Below are 14799 nucleotides of genomic sequence, written 5' to 3'. Positions count from 1 at the left end.
TGTATTAAGGCCACTTACCTTATCTAAAAGAAGAAAATGGCTGCTCAGTTCTCCTTAAACCTCAGACTTAACTACCTCAGGTCTCCATTAATTTCTTTCGAAGTTTCCAACAGAAGCTGCAACAAAAATGTCAACATTTCTATTAGAATAGAAACGTCAGTATTTAAAATGATAACTGGCCAGGATTTTGGGAAACTGGATAAATATAAAAGCAACACCCGCATCTCGGCGGGGCATACGCATATGCGACGGACGATATTACAAAATTATCGGGACGTCAATGTTATCGGCGCCAGGCCTGCAGAGGACGTAGATACACGTACCGATACGTTCGGTTGGTATAATGGTTCGGGGCCCCCCTACGTGAAATGCAAGTTCCCCATAGAATAGATGTCCCCCTCCCGTGCAGGTCTCCGGTGTCCGAGATAATGCGATAACGAGGTTTACTACACGACTACCGCCACTGTGCGTATATTTGCCGGGCGAATCGATTGACGTCGGTGGCCACACGGGAAATAAATCGTCCGACCGGCAAAAATTCTCGGTCCAATCACGCGCGATCCATTCCAGCCGGCAGTGTGAAATTCCGCTCGAAAGTGAAAACGTAATCGCGCTCGTTTACAATTTCACGAATTCGCGAATTTCTCGCGGCTCGCGAGCCTTGCTGGGATTTCGAGGCAGGGAGTCGAGAAATCGAGAGGCCAAGATGCCGAGAAGCCGGAATTTCGGCTCCGTTCGAGGGATTACCGAGGGCAATTTTTACGACTTCGAGTCTCTTAAGTATATTCTTTGACAGAGGTGGGTAATATTTGTAGAAAAAATATTTTAAATACTGCTTTAATTGCGATTGAAGAATATCTTTTTCCATCGTTCATTTTATGAAGATTCTTATTGAAGATTCTTCGTACAAGTATTCATTGAAGAACTACATTGAATGTATGTTTATGATGCAGAGGAAAAGTACTTCGTTCAAGTCGACTTCGATAAAGGAGGAAGTTATTCAATTCGATACGTATATTTTGTTTACACTATGATTTAGTAGAATGATATATTCCGGACTATGGTACAAATGTTTTCAGTGTTTTTCAAATAAAATATTATTCGAAATATCATCTAAGAAATTGTTGATGTCGAATAAAATACTTTATTTAAAACAAAAGAATGCATGATCTGAAATAAAATATTTATTTACTATTTAAAATACGTATTTTGCCCAGCTCTGTTCTTTGATATTTTTCAAGTGGAAATGTTTCGACAGATCGAGTAAGAAAAATACATATCCCAATGTTTCTTAATTCTACTTTTTAAGACTCGAACACTTTCAGTGTATATTCTCTAAACTCAAGTTACGCTGTTCGAACGGGTGCATGTAATGGTCAGACCATATCTCTCGAGGTCACTTTTTAAAGAATAATGTTGCATCTTGCTGCATTACGCTATTGTACGTTGTTTTATGGTCTGTGATTTTTGAATACTCTGTATTTTGCAGTGTCATGCTCTATTTAGATGGAATATCACGTATAATACTATATTTTGCCGTATTATACTGTGTAGCCATATGAAGAATAATATTGTATCTTGCCGCATTATGCTGTTATACATTGTATTGGGTTGTCCGGAATGTCCATGCCGATTTTTGATAGGTGGTGCAGGTCTGAATATGTCGAAATGGTTGAAAACAAATAACATATACGTATGTATATGTACATCCCTTAAAAGGTGGAAAGGTTGTGGAACAAAATGGTACCTATGTAATTCGATAAAAATATACATATAAATAAATGTATATCACAATTCAAATGTGCCTTTGAAGTTTTCTTAAAAATTGCCACGAACATTCTGGACAACCTAATATCATGTGATTTTCGAATACTCTGCATTTTGCAACAAATACGTGTACATTAAACGTGTACGTTTTGTTGTCTATGCCTGTATCCGGCCTAAATGCATAAACATCCGTCAAATGATTATAAACGGTACCGATAAGAGAGCGGAGTAATTTCAAGCAGAGGGTTGCGCAGGGAACAACCAGAAGGGTTGGCTAGAGGAGCTCGCTGCCGAATCCCAGTGTGGACTCGTTAAAGAGGGTGTTTAAAGAGGAGGAACGTTCTTTGTGCATAAACTGCAGAGATAGCCGACTGGTAGTAACGTGAAAAGACGAGGAGACGTATTATTAACCAGGCGAGGATAGCACGCGACACATAGGCTCGGGGACCAGGGCGAGACGACGAGCAGTCGAGTGAAAATCACAACAGGGGATCAGACACGCGTGTTCCTTTGACGGCGATCTCGTACAGAGGGATGATCCTCTCATCTCGCCGACAACATCTTCGGATACGTCCTTATGGCTCGCTTCGCGAATACTTTCGTTTCGTCTCCGTCGGGACGAGACCTGGTCAACTCCCTCGGAAAAGATTAAGTTTCGTAGACTATGCTGCGCTCAAGAGGCTTGGAACGACAAGAAACGAACAGAAATCACTTTTTTCTTTTTTAATTAAAATTTAAACGATACCGAACAATTCTGTGCAATCGGAATTTAATTTAGAGCACTGGAGTGATAAAAAAATATTCTCGTTGCACGGAACTGTTCAGAATTGGTTAAATTTCAATTAAAAACAAAAGCGATTCTTTTCTCCATTTTCGATGTTCCGAGCCTTACCTACGACCAATTCCGAACCCTACGTTTCGTGTTGTCGTTTGACTCTTTATTCTTGGCTATGGGAGGCGCGGATACCACGATATTTCTCTATTTGAATCAACGTAATAGCATCTCCATTCAAGAAACTGTCAACCCCCAAGTTCCTTGGGGGTCCTTGGGAAACTTGTTAAAATAATCTGACTATTTCGATATGTTGTAAATGATGAACACACGCGAAGAGACTTATTCAATAGATATATAAACACAAAAGATGTGATATACATAAGTACGTGGTTAACGCTTGATTGCGTCTGTGCGACTGACTAATTTCGCGTAATTCGGCCTCGTGGCCCGCGTTGGTAGCGTACACAGCGACCCAATCGTGTGTCACTCGTAACTAATATGTAATTTACCGACCATCGCGATATATCTTCCAAGCATCCTTAAATCAAAGCGAGTCTTATTTTCTATAAGGTATCGCACGTGTATTATAGATGTTGATATTCAGATTGCGAAACCGAATCGAAGAATCTCTCTTCCCGATCGTCGTCGAATCTACCCGATCGTCGCGGCGCGAGTAACGCGACGGCTGAAAAGCGCGCGAAGTAAATTTTAACGGGGTAAACAGAGCGGCTCGCTATAACGGGATTATACAGGAGCGTTAATCCTATTCGTATTGTTTTTTCCGGTAGATCGTGCGCGAATGAGCTGCGTTTGCAGCGCGCAGAAATTATTTGTCGCGCGCGAGGGCTTGAAGAGAGCGAGAGAGCTCTATATTTTTTTGTCCCTCATGGAAAAGGGGTGAAAAAAGGAATGATAAAAAAAGGAAGAGCAGAAAGAGCGAGAGAGGGGTGTGGGGGTGGATTGGTTGAAAAGAGAGAGAAAGAGAGAGAGAGAGAGAATTGGACGGGCGTTTGGCAGACGCAACCTTGCGTGTGCGTGAGGCGTTTTTAATGCATGTTACCCGGCGGAACCGCAATCCGCTTTTGCGGCGAGAGTCGCTGCCGCCCGCAGCCAGCAGCCAACCCACTGGTTGCCAGTTTCCGGTAACGCGCTTTGGCGCAAACTGCCAGCCACGCCTGATTTCGAAATTGCAAAACATTTTCACACTCTTATGGTTCCGACGCCACCGCAGTCCCTGTGTTTCTCTGCCTCTTTACTCGTCCGTCGGCTATTTTTTTTTGTTTGTATTTTTTTCTCTCGTGTCCTTCTTTTTCTTTTTTTTTTCGTTTTTTTCCCTTTCCGCTTGTATACTCGTAATTCCCGCGGGTCCGACGCTCGCTGTCAAAGCCCCTACGCGCGAGACGAAACTCGCGTCGTTACAACTGAATTCGGAGGACGACGTTTTACGACAAGGCAGGAGTTGGAGGAGGGAAGCGATCGGGCCGCGAAAACGAGCGAAATCTTTGTCTAAATCGACATTTTTAGGACGGAGTATTTCGATCTAGATGTACGTGTTTGTTCGAGGGTTATTTAATCGCGGAACAGTACGTAAGAGTATTATAAAAATTTATGGATCTGATGAATTTTCTTTTTTTTTTTAATATCGGTTTAATATTTTATTTTAGCGAAAGAAAGAAATAACAATGGGAACTCGGGTGTATGATTTACAAAGTATCACGTCCAATTAAAAATCGAGGCCGATTCGACAAATTTCTTTTTCCAGTCGAGTACTCCAAAGCCCGAAAGCCCGAATTACTAAAATTAAATCCCGAAAACCGTTTGAGCTCTCATCGTTTAATTTGTTCAGTTCATTCCTCGCTTTGTTAGGAATAAATTTCAATCGATTTCCGTTGTAATTTGTAATTCGTATGAATTAACGCATAAACTGGAAGTAAAGTCTGGGTGGTCTACCAAGCTCGCCTCTGTTTATTTTAATTCAACTGCTAGTAACAAATATCTCGTTAAAAAATGAACAAGGAGACTCCTTGTTTCAAACCTAAGCTACTCCTCCTTATTTTGATACAACTAATACACCATATTATATAAGATAGGTACACCTATGGATATAGCAAACCACGACTATAACAATATACTTTGCACTATGCGAATGCTCACGCTTAAGCAGCGCCGAACTGTAGACGACCTCATGCTAGATTTTAAAATTGTCGATAGTAAAATTGAATGTCTCAGGATACTGGAACAATTGAAAGTTAATAGTCCAAGTAGGCAACGTCAAAGCAGCGATATTTTTTCACACTGATCCGTATCGTACCTCAATTGCGAAACAAAATTGTGTTACAAGAATACGTGCGATGGCTATACAGCCTTAACACGTCGACTGCCAAACAAATATTCCCGAAAATTTCTACTAGGATCGAATATTATTTACACTATCGGAGACTACATAATCAAACATTTATCGTGGTATTTAGTTTTGTAACTTCATCTAAATTCACGATTTTCATTTAAATTCGTTGCCTTTGTCGCACTTCGCATTTACACTATCGGAGACTACGTAATCAAACATTTATCGTGGTATTTAGTTTTGTAACTTCATCGAAATTCACGATTTTCATTTAAATTCGTTGCCTTTGTCGCTCAACGTTTAAAATTATTTATTTTTCCAGTGAAAAGCACTGTCGCCCATGTGTGGGTGACGTGACGATATATCAACGTGTTGATATGTCTGTTGATCTTTTTTATGACTCATCTTTAGCATTTAAAAAGTCAGTCGTTGCAATTGTGCAGACGCGCAATCGAGTTCGAACACGTTACGTTATAAGATACCGTAATCGTCCCCATTTTTGTTTCGTTTTCCTTGTCGTCGTTGTTATTACATTGTACTTGATATCAAGGGCAGATTGCACGTAAAATAAATAAATAAAGTATTATATTAGGAAATGAACAAGGATACTCCTAATTGCCATACTTATTCCCTTATTTCTCGAGGTAGCCAGTATTTCATAAAGAATGTAGCTGGACCGGTTTCGCGTTGGACCACTGAAGACGGGACGAGGTTAAAATTCGAGATCAGCGCGTCGCCAGTCAACGGTGGACCGATCTCCTGTTTAATTGTCAAGCGTTTAACGAAATTCGGCTCGCGGCGACAAGAGGCGAAGGAACGGAGCGTTAGAGGGTCGTGTCATTAAATTATTCCGGAACGTGAGCCCAACGGGTGTCCTCGATCAGTTTCTGTGCGTGATTCGACAGATGAATAACCCGGGAACATCTGACACGGTTCGCGACTTTTAATCCTGCTCGATAGCTGTCGAATTAGATTCTACATTTACTGTACTTAACCAATTTTCTGTCCGAATCAATTACGGGATTCGAGTATTATTAAGAATTCGTTAAAGAATGATTAAAAACAAAAAGTGTCAAGTCTCGAGACGAAACTATAATTCTGTAGAAATTTTCACGAGTTTTAGACTAAAGCCCAACGTGTTAGGGAGACTTAATATTTGGTCGCGTTAACACTTTGTCTACCGGGTTATTTAGAAACAGTCTTTAATTCAAAAAAGAACTTTCCACAGCAGCATATGCCAATCTAGGCTGACAATAATTCCTCCATACTGTTACCGATTACAGTGAAAGCCAAGTCTGTTTCCAAAAACTGAACATTGTTCGTAGACAACCATCGATACAGTAAATAAATATAGTAAATAAATTCGAGAAGCTAAATACTGGAATTAAAAAGCCTATAAACAGGCTCCCAGTAAATAAAGTGTTAATGTGCTTTCCTCCTTTAATATCGAAAGAAACTGTTCCACGGGCAGCCGAGAGGAAAGCGTAACTTGTTATCCAAATTCGTTTCTCTCGACACCCCGGATCGGGCTCGATTTTGACAGCGGCGCGTGCAAAACGTTCAAGTACTCTCCAGGACGTCGGAATTGACCAGAAGAACGCGCTCCGAGTCACTGACTCCGAAAAACGATCCTTCAGCGGTCGGCGAATAGTGAGCGTGCGCGCGAGCGTGTCGGCAAACAGAATCGCTCGGTGGAACGGCATCGAGCCCCGGGGTTGCCTCTTCTCTTCGTGGCCGATGAACACGTTGTCCCCCGAGTCTCGTTTTGCGCGCAAAAAACGTCAGCGGCAAGAAAATTCCAACGATTTTTCGAACGGGACCGGTTAATCGGAGGCTTTTGCGCGTTGCGCCACTTCCGTTTTCATTTCCATTTCGACAAATTCTCGATTCCCGATATACACGCGCGTGCCAGACTGCGTTCCTGTGCAGGCCGTTTTCCATTTAAGGTAGTTGTTTCTCGACGGTCGCGTTCCGAGATATAATTGGAAACTTTTTCCAAGGTACGGGACATTTCGATTTAAATCGAACAAATTCGCGCGAAAATCTGTACGTTCCACGAGGGTCTGTGTTAACGTTACAAAATACTGATATCGTTTTTCATCAAATTGGGCACGGTCGACAATTGTTGGTTTTCTTTTTTTAATGGTTTATAATCTCGGTTCTTATAGCATCTTAAATTTTCAGCAATTTTATAAATTGCGTTTCGATTTAAACTGGAAGAGTTCCGTAAGGGTCTGTATCAGAATTACAACATTTTTGTATGAGCTTTCGTGAAATGATGATGGTGAATTTATATCGATATCCTACATTAAATATTAGGTCGTCCCATAAGTTCGTGCCGAAGACCTTGTCGAAATTTAATAAAAATCCACAGAAATTTTCTAGTAACGCTATAATGACTATCTGAGAGAGGTGAGAAACTATTGTGAAAGGAGACAGATTATCTTTTCTTGTGACACTGAAGAGTATGTTTCGCATATTAATTTGAGAAACAGAAGTATAAATGGCACGAACTTTTAGGACGACCTAATGAATCCACGGTGCAGCTAGCTTAAGTGGAAAAGGTGGCCAGTGACGATTTCGTAGGGAAAGGTGGAGAGGTAGCTGATTGGACACGAAGCTGACGATACGAAGTAACTCTAGTGCTCAAATTATACATCGAACCAGAAAATAATGAAGTTCCAAAAATTTTTCTCTAGTTCTGGTTTCTCTCCTGCCCCCTCCGCGTGCCGCTCCACTTTTTATACCAAGACTCCGCGGTTCCTTTGGCCGTTTCGTCCACGTTTACCAACAACGGTAATTACTCGGGTACTTCCCCCCTTTCGCGCGATTATGATGGACGAGTGAGCTGGAAACTCGACCACGTGCTCGCGAATTTATTCCAAGAGGCCACGATCGGTCGGATCTGTCGAAAAAAATAGAGAGAGAGAGAGAGAGAAAGAAAGAAACGCATGGAACGAGGTGAAAAGCCGGCGAAAGGTGGGGTCTAAAAGGGAGAAAAAGAGAAAGAAGGAAGGAGAATTCGTACCATTTGGTCCGGATTCGACGTCGGTTAACGCAGCGGGGTTACCGCGGACGCCTCGGCGGACACATTGAGGGCGCCCGCTCGACTTGATAATCGCTTGCCATTCATACACTTTTCATTGGATTGCGATTGAGCATTAAGAAACCAGAAACCCGAGGGCTACGTTGCACCAGGTCCCGCGTATTAGCATTAGGAGGCATCATCTCGAGTGTAAACACTGCATGAGCACCGCGGATTTGGTCACAGTCTAGCACCGCGGGACATCGTCCCTCCTCGCGTGCACCACCTAAAGCTGCGTCGACGTTACGTACGATTCCCCCACCCTTCGCTTCGGTGAGCTATGGATTTTACAATTTTAAACATTTCGGATATCGTGGTAGGGAGGTTAAATAAATAAATGAATAGCCTGGCCGGAAACACGCGAAAGCACTCGGTCAGCGCGAATCGAAACGAAACAGAAACGTCCAGCGGTAAATTTGACGAAAAGTCAATATCAGGTCGACCCTGAGGCACACACACACTCCGGCCGAAAGAGGATCTCGCAATCTGCTGACGCGAAGAGTCTCTCTCTATCCCGATCCTGTCAGGAGCCAGTGAAAAGAAAGCGGTTTGTCGTCGGCCTTAACTGCGATCCACGGTTAAAGCTCACGCCGATGATCCCTTTTATCCAATCCGTGAGGAGCCGCGAGGCGTTAAATCCCCCGGGAAAATCTCCGTAACTGAACTCGCGTTCCGGCTAAGTCGGTCAGCTCGGTCCAGCCGAGCGAGAGGATCACAATACCGTCACCTACCGGGGAATCACCGGTATCCTCTTCCCGTACCCCTCCTTTCGACTAGCTGGAAAATTAGTTGCGCGAGAAATTCATGTTAATGCACGTGTAATCGTCGCCAGTTGTCCGTGAGAAAAAGGCCGACGCGATGAATCGCCTGGAAGAATTCGACGCGGTCGCATTAGCAGCTTCTTCGGGGCGAGGATTCCTCGAGGTAAGGACGTTTTCTGGCCCAGCGAATGGGCGACCAAGGGACCAGCGAATTTAGTCGTCTATTAGGATCGTTTGCTCGAGAATAATCGTTTACTTTCGCGCTATCGGACAAGTTCAGACCGTTGGTGTAGGCTTTTACTGAGGAATTCTCTGCTGTGTGTAGTTTTGCGCGTTTTTCGGGATTTTGTTCGGGCGCGATGGTTTGATTTCGTGGAGAAGGTAGTAGATTTCATTTTTACGGTTAGTCCTGTTGCGTGTGAATGCATTGAATTAATAGGATTGCCAGTGGAGGACTTTGATCGAGGTGGATCGGGGCTGATTGTATTCCTGTCGCTGCAGTTATGTGAGTCGATACTTACTGAATATCTTTTTCGATTGCAAAAATATTTACGTGATCCTTATTTATAAGAGACTTTTGTTATCTTATTAACGAACCTTATCCTTACTTATTTTTGAGAGATGAAAGAAGGTTATAGAAACATGATCGATGATACGTTTATGATTAAATTGAACATGAATTGTTTTCACCGAAAGTTAGCACTGGAGAACGATATTACTTATGGATTGACCTAATCGAAATGAACATCTCGAAGCTCCTTTTGAAAAAATACTGCTCTACTCTCTCTAAACTCCCCCTGTATTTCAGTGACGATAAACATCTCCCTTCTAATCATATCTATCCTCTAATTGCATCCCTTTCGTATTTAGGGCTGGAAGAGGTGGAAGCCAAGAGCAATCAAACGACGATTATGATCCTTACGCGCATCGCGAAACTCTGAAACCAGTCTCGTATGATCAACCGCTGAATTTTCACGAGAACGTTAGCGCAAACGCGGATCTCGCTAATTCTCGCTAAATCGTTCGCGTATTTCAGCGACTTCGGATCGTTGGCGACTCTGGTGAAGAGCGCAGTCGGGACAGGGCTGTTCGCGATACCGAACGCGTTCTCCGACGTTGGTTTGTTTATTGGAATAGTTGGCACGATTCTAATGGGCATGTTCATTACGGGATCCCTTCAAATCCTCTTGAAAATTCATCAGACGATGTGCATCAAACTGAAGAAACCAATTCTGAATTACGACGAGGTGGTCGTCGCTAGTTTGACGATCGGGGTTAGGAAACCTTGGCTCTCTGCGCGGGTCGCGACGTTAGTACATTTAAATCGAATTTATTTAGGCAGGATTTAGGCCTATTAATTTCTGTCTAACCTATTTCAATTCATTAATTACGCTCAATAGTAAAAATACTTTTCAATGAAATTGTATTAGTATAGTAGCTACGTGAATTTGGTTACAGTGAATTAATTTTCACGTGTACACTGTGTTTAAATTCATGTAAAAAATCGAGAGGCTCGAACAGATACGCTTATTACAGTGTTTCGGAAACATCCTGTACAATTAATTTTCTTAACTGCACCTGTACTTGTTAATATTCTTCAATGACAATTTCTCTCGTCGATTCTACTTTCCACTTACATTCTCATTTGTTCATTATTTTCTTTTCTTTGCAGATTCATGGTCGACGTGATCATGTTAACGTGTTACATGGGCGTCGGCGCAGTGTATGTAGTGTTCGTATCTGGAGTGATTCAAGAATGCATCGACACTGGGAAAACGATCGATCAAGGATATTATGCGTTGATGTTCTTTCCTATTTTCTTTCTAATGAATATGATGAAACATTTGAAGGACATGGCGAGTGCAGCCATCGTTGGGAATGTGTTACTCTTTTCAGCGGCTCTGATCGGTATAGTGTACGCGTTGAAGGACGGCATTGGAGAAAAGTGGGTCTGGGTCAGTCCACGTATCGGTCTTTACCCGAAATTTATTGGGACGGTTTTCTTCAGCATGGTTTCTCCGGGAGTCGTGAGTTTGTGCGATGATATCGGTTTAGACTCCTAGAGTCCGAAAATTGTAAAGGCCCGGACTCCAACAAGTTCGAATTTACTTTACAGATATTAGCGATACAGCACGAAATGGAAACACCTTGGAACTACACGAAATTATGCGGAGTGCTCCATTGGGGTATGACGTTCATAACATTGCTGCACGTTCTTGTCGGTGCTATTGGTTACTTGAAGTGGGGCACCGATGCTTTAGGAAACTTCATTCGAAACCATCGCGTAAACGACGTGTAAACATTTCCTCTTCTGTTTTAATTGTCAGAATTAAGTATGTTACAGCGAAAGTTGTAACGATAGCAAATGGTAAGACTGGGATGAATGTCGTCATATGACGACTTGTAATGATTATGACGATTTATGATGGCTTATAATGACTATGACGATTTCTGATGGCTTATGTTAGCTTATGATGATGACTTATTATGACCATGACGATGTATGACGAGTTATGATGATTATAACGATGTATGATGCCTTATGATGATGATTATGACGATATATGACGGCTTAGGATAGCGATTATGACTGCTCATGACATCTTATGATGATTCTGACGATTTACGACGTCTCATAACTCTCCAATACTAATAAGTAACATTATTTTGACAGAGCAACCGTGGCTGCCCTGTCGATGCAAGCTATAGCGATATATTTCACGTACGGATTACAATGCTACATGCCAATAAATATATTATCAAACGCGTACGTGCTCCCAGCCCTCGAAGAGAATATTTGTAAAGGAAGTCCGTTTGTCTGGGACCTGATTGTTCGTTTCGCCGTCAGCCTCGCCACATGTATACAGTTCTACTTTTAAAATCGCGTTCCTATCTGTGAAATGATTTCAATCCAGTAAAAATAATCAAATGAAAGTTCTAGTCGACAGTTCTCTCGTCTACACCAAGGATAATTTCACTCCAAACAGAACCTCTTCTCCTATCCTTCTTCATCCCTACACCTCCACCTTTTTCTCTTTCATATTTTCAAGGTAAACTCGGTGGAAGTTTGCTCGGCTGCAACGGATTGAAACTCTTCTCTCTCGAGCGGGCAACTTGGCGGAATCGATCAATCGATCCGATTGCAGTCCATCACGAACTCAGATATTACGAAAGTTCCCGAATCTACTTTCGCAAAATTTAGTATAGATAGCCCAGTTTCAGCCGTAACTTGGCGTAACGAAACTCTCTTGGCGCGAGTATTCATCGCTCTAATAAGGAACGGTTGATTAGGTCGAATTTCGAGCTTTCCATTGATTCTTTCTGGAAAGAACAGTAGAGCCGATAGTTCAAACTTGTCTCTTCTTTCGTCTTATTATTATTTCTGTGTCATGTTTTAAAACCACAAATTTAATAACATTTTTTATTATCAAAATACTCGCCCCGGACTATGGGGCCACGAAGACGACATTAATAAGAGCAGGAAAAAAATATTTGCAGGTTTGTTGGCAGCATCGATACCTAAACTCGACCTATTCACTGGCCTGGTTGGATCTATCTGCATATCGACTTTGTCTACGCTAATTCCAGTCGCTCTGTACATTCTCGTGTATTATGGCAACTATGGATCGCGAAAATGGAGACTTATCTTAGGGCTATCCTTACTGTTCATTGGACTCGTCATCACGCTATGTGCGGTCGTAGTCAATTTAACCCTGATCGTTCAATACTTTGCACAGAAGTAACGTATGAACACGTCGTGATATACTATATATTACACTAGAAACTGTGTATGTACTGTTAAAAACGTGTATGAACAGACCTGAGCGTATTTCAAATGAAATGAAAATAAAAAATTACGTTATAAATTTTAAAAAAAATGATGTTCACTTATTAAAGACCGATAGTGACTTACGATGATTATAACGATTTATGATGACTCGTTATGATAATTATGGCAATATATGACAATTTATGACGACTTGGACCGATAGTGCATTGTCTGGAAAATCCCACCACTTCGACCTACGTACTTACCCACAACCCCATCGAGCCAACGCGAAAATTCTCAGGGAAAAAGGCTCGTCTCACATAACGAAGAAGGGAAGCTTGCAAAGCGATGCATAATCGCGTCAGATCATCCAGCCGTCGGTGGCCGAGGCTTATCGCTTATCTCTACACGGGCGCGGATAGGTGGACGCAAATGTGGAAACGCAGGTGTGCGCGTGTGGGTGCGTACGAGTGTCAAAGTTAGCTGGTTGGCGAACCAGCGCCGGGGGTGGGTGCTTCCATCCCCACGAAAAGGAACGAAAGCGGAGGCAGCAGCGAGAAGAGAGTCGGCGGCGGGACACAGAAGGGTGCATCCGTCGCACAGGGTGAGGACACAACCCCTTTTAGTGGCCACCACTCTCTTACCCTAGCCGTCACCCTCTGTCGTTCTTCCTCGCTCGAGCCTGCTACTACAGACTGGCTACGGCTGCCCGTTCATCCGTTTGCCAGTTCAAGGTGGTTGCGTTCATTACCAGAGGATATACAGGCTGGTGCGGGATTATTGAATGGCCGCGATTCTGCTCGTCAGGTATTAATATGGGAAACTTTCTCTCGAAAAATTAGGTACTCGGGATTTTTTAGATTAGAGGAAGACTAGAAAGTTGGATGTTGATGAAGAGAGTTTTTTTCATCTAAGGGTGCTTAAATTTAAATTTTATGGAGATTGGTAGATTGTAAAAGAGGTAAATTGAAGCGAATCAAGGAATATTTGGTTCGAATCAGATGGTTGTCAACGTGATTCTGCGTGTAAGAACAGAAACTTAAATGTTGATGGGTTGATGAAGGGATTTTTTAATCGAAGGGTGTGTACAGTTAAATGTTATGGAGATTGGTAGATTGTAAAGGAGGTAAATTGAAGCGAATCAAGGAATATTTGGTTCGAATCAAATGGTTGTCAACGTAATTCAGCGTTGTTACTCCAAACCACAAAATCGATGTGCAAACTTCTAAGTAAGTTAAACTGCTACAACCAGTCACGGTCTGATTCAAAATAACGAGGTGCGCTATATTTTTAACAATTATTAAATCATCAATCAACTGCTATAACCAGTCGTAGTCAGTTTGATTGTACCAATTATGAATTACTGATAGCGAACGTCTAACATTTCATCGCTTTATGGCTAAGGACAAAAAAAAGAGACAATTCCTTGGCACCTGTTCGCGTGAAACGAAGTGATTAGGAGAGGATTATGGACGCAGTATATTATTGAACGAGCACGTGCGCCTCTTTTGCGGTGTAAGTAACGAGTCGACGACAGAGTGTCCCCGAGCTTTTTTTCCTTTTAATTGGTACAAGCGTTGGCCATCCCTTGAACGAAATTGCAAGGATTAGCCGTAGGTTCTGGTGCACGTGCACTTAAATGCTCGCTAATTGCCCGACAGCGAGTCCTCTAAGTTTCTCTAATAAGAAGCTTTGACGATTTCAAAAGCGGACCTCGTTACAGAGACCATTTAACGAGTTGCAGGAATCATTTGAATTTCAATATCTCTCATTGGCACGGAAGAACTTTATCGAAAATATGTCTACGTTCGTGAAAAATCGTGCCAATTAACCGCTCGTAACATCGGAACATATTGGAATTTTTTATTCGAAATCTCGGGTACATATTTTTGAATAGTTTTTGTTGTGAACAGTGAATATTTCGTCATCATGAACTCTTATTCTTTTGTTTCATGGTGTGGCGCCATTATCGTGCTCTATTGCCTTTTGTTTTTGCGCGCACATAGTCATAAGTCTTTTTTAACCGACTTCGAAAAGGAGTAGGTTACTCAATTCGACATGTATATATATATATATATATTTTTTTTTTTTTTTTAATGTTTGTTCACAGATTACGCCGAGATGTCTTGACCAATCGGAATGAATCATGTTGCATCCTGTAGAGCATGTTCCCCCGGTGATCTTCAGCAATCTGCATTACCGACAGAACAATCTGCATTATCGATCGATCAATCTGCATTACCGACAGAGCAATCTGCATTACCGACCGAGCACTCTACATTACCGACCGAGCAATCT

The 14799-nt window shown here is 42.1% G+C and overlaps 1 protein-coding gene across 1 annotated transcript in view; it reads left to right on the top strand.

Annotated features, from left to right (window-relative positions):
• LOC128879897 (proton-coupled amino acid transporter-like protein CG1139) overlaps positions 1 to 13147 on the top strand; it is a 22442-nt gene extending 9295 nt beyond the window's left edge. Inside the window, exons 2-7 of the mRNA XM_054129458.1 lie at positions 9603 to 9683; positions 9769 to 10041; positions 10405 to 10759; positions 10849 to 11027; positions 11407 to 11591; positions 12231 to 13147. Coding sequence (XP_053985433.1) covers positions 9603 to 9683; positions 9769 to 10041; positions 10405 to 10759; positions 10849 to 11027; positions 11407 to 11591; positions 12231 to 12475 — 1318 coding nt within the window. The 3' untranslated portion in view covers positions 12476 to 13147. The remainder of the gene's footprint in view (positions 1 to 9602; positions 9684 to 9768; positions 10042 to 10404; positions 10760 to 10848; positions 11028 to 11406; positions 11592 to 12230) is intronic.
• The last annotated feature ends 1652 nt before the right edge of the window (positions 13148 to 14799 follow it).

The sequence above is a fragment of the Hylaeus volcanicus genome, chromosome 7 (assembly GCF_026283585.1).
Source record: "Hylaeus volcanicus isolate JK05 chromosome 7, UHH_iyHylVolc1.0_haploid, whole genome shotgun sequence".
NCBI classification, from domain to species: Eukaryota; Metazoa; Arthropoda; class Insecta; order Hymenoptera; family Colletidae; genus Hylaeus; species Hylaeus volcanicus.
This window is presented reverse-complemented; position numbering and strand designations above follow the sequence as displayed.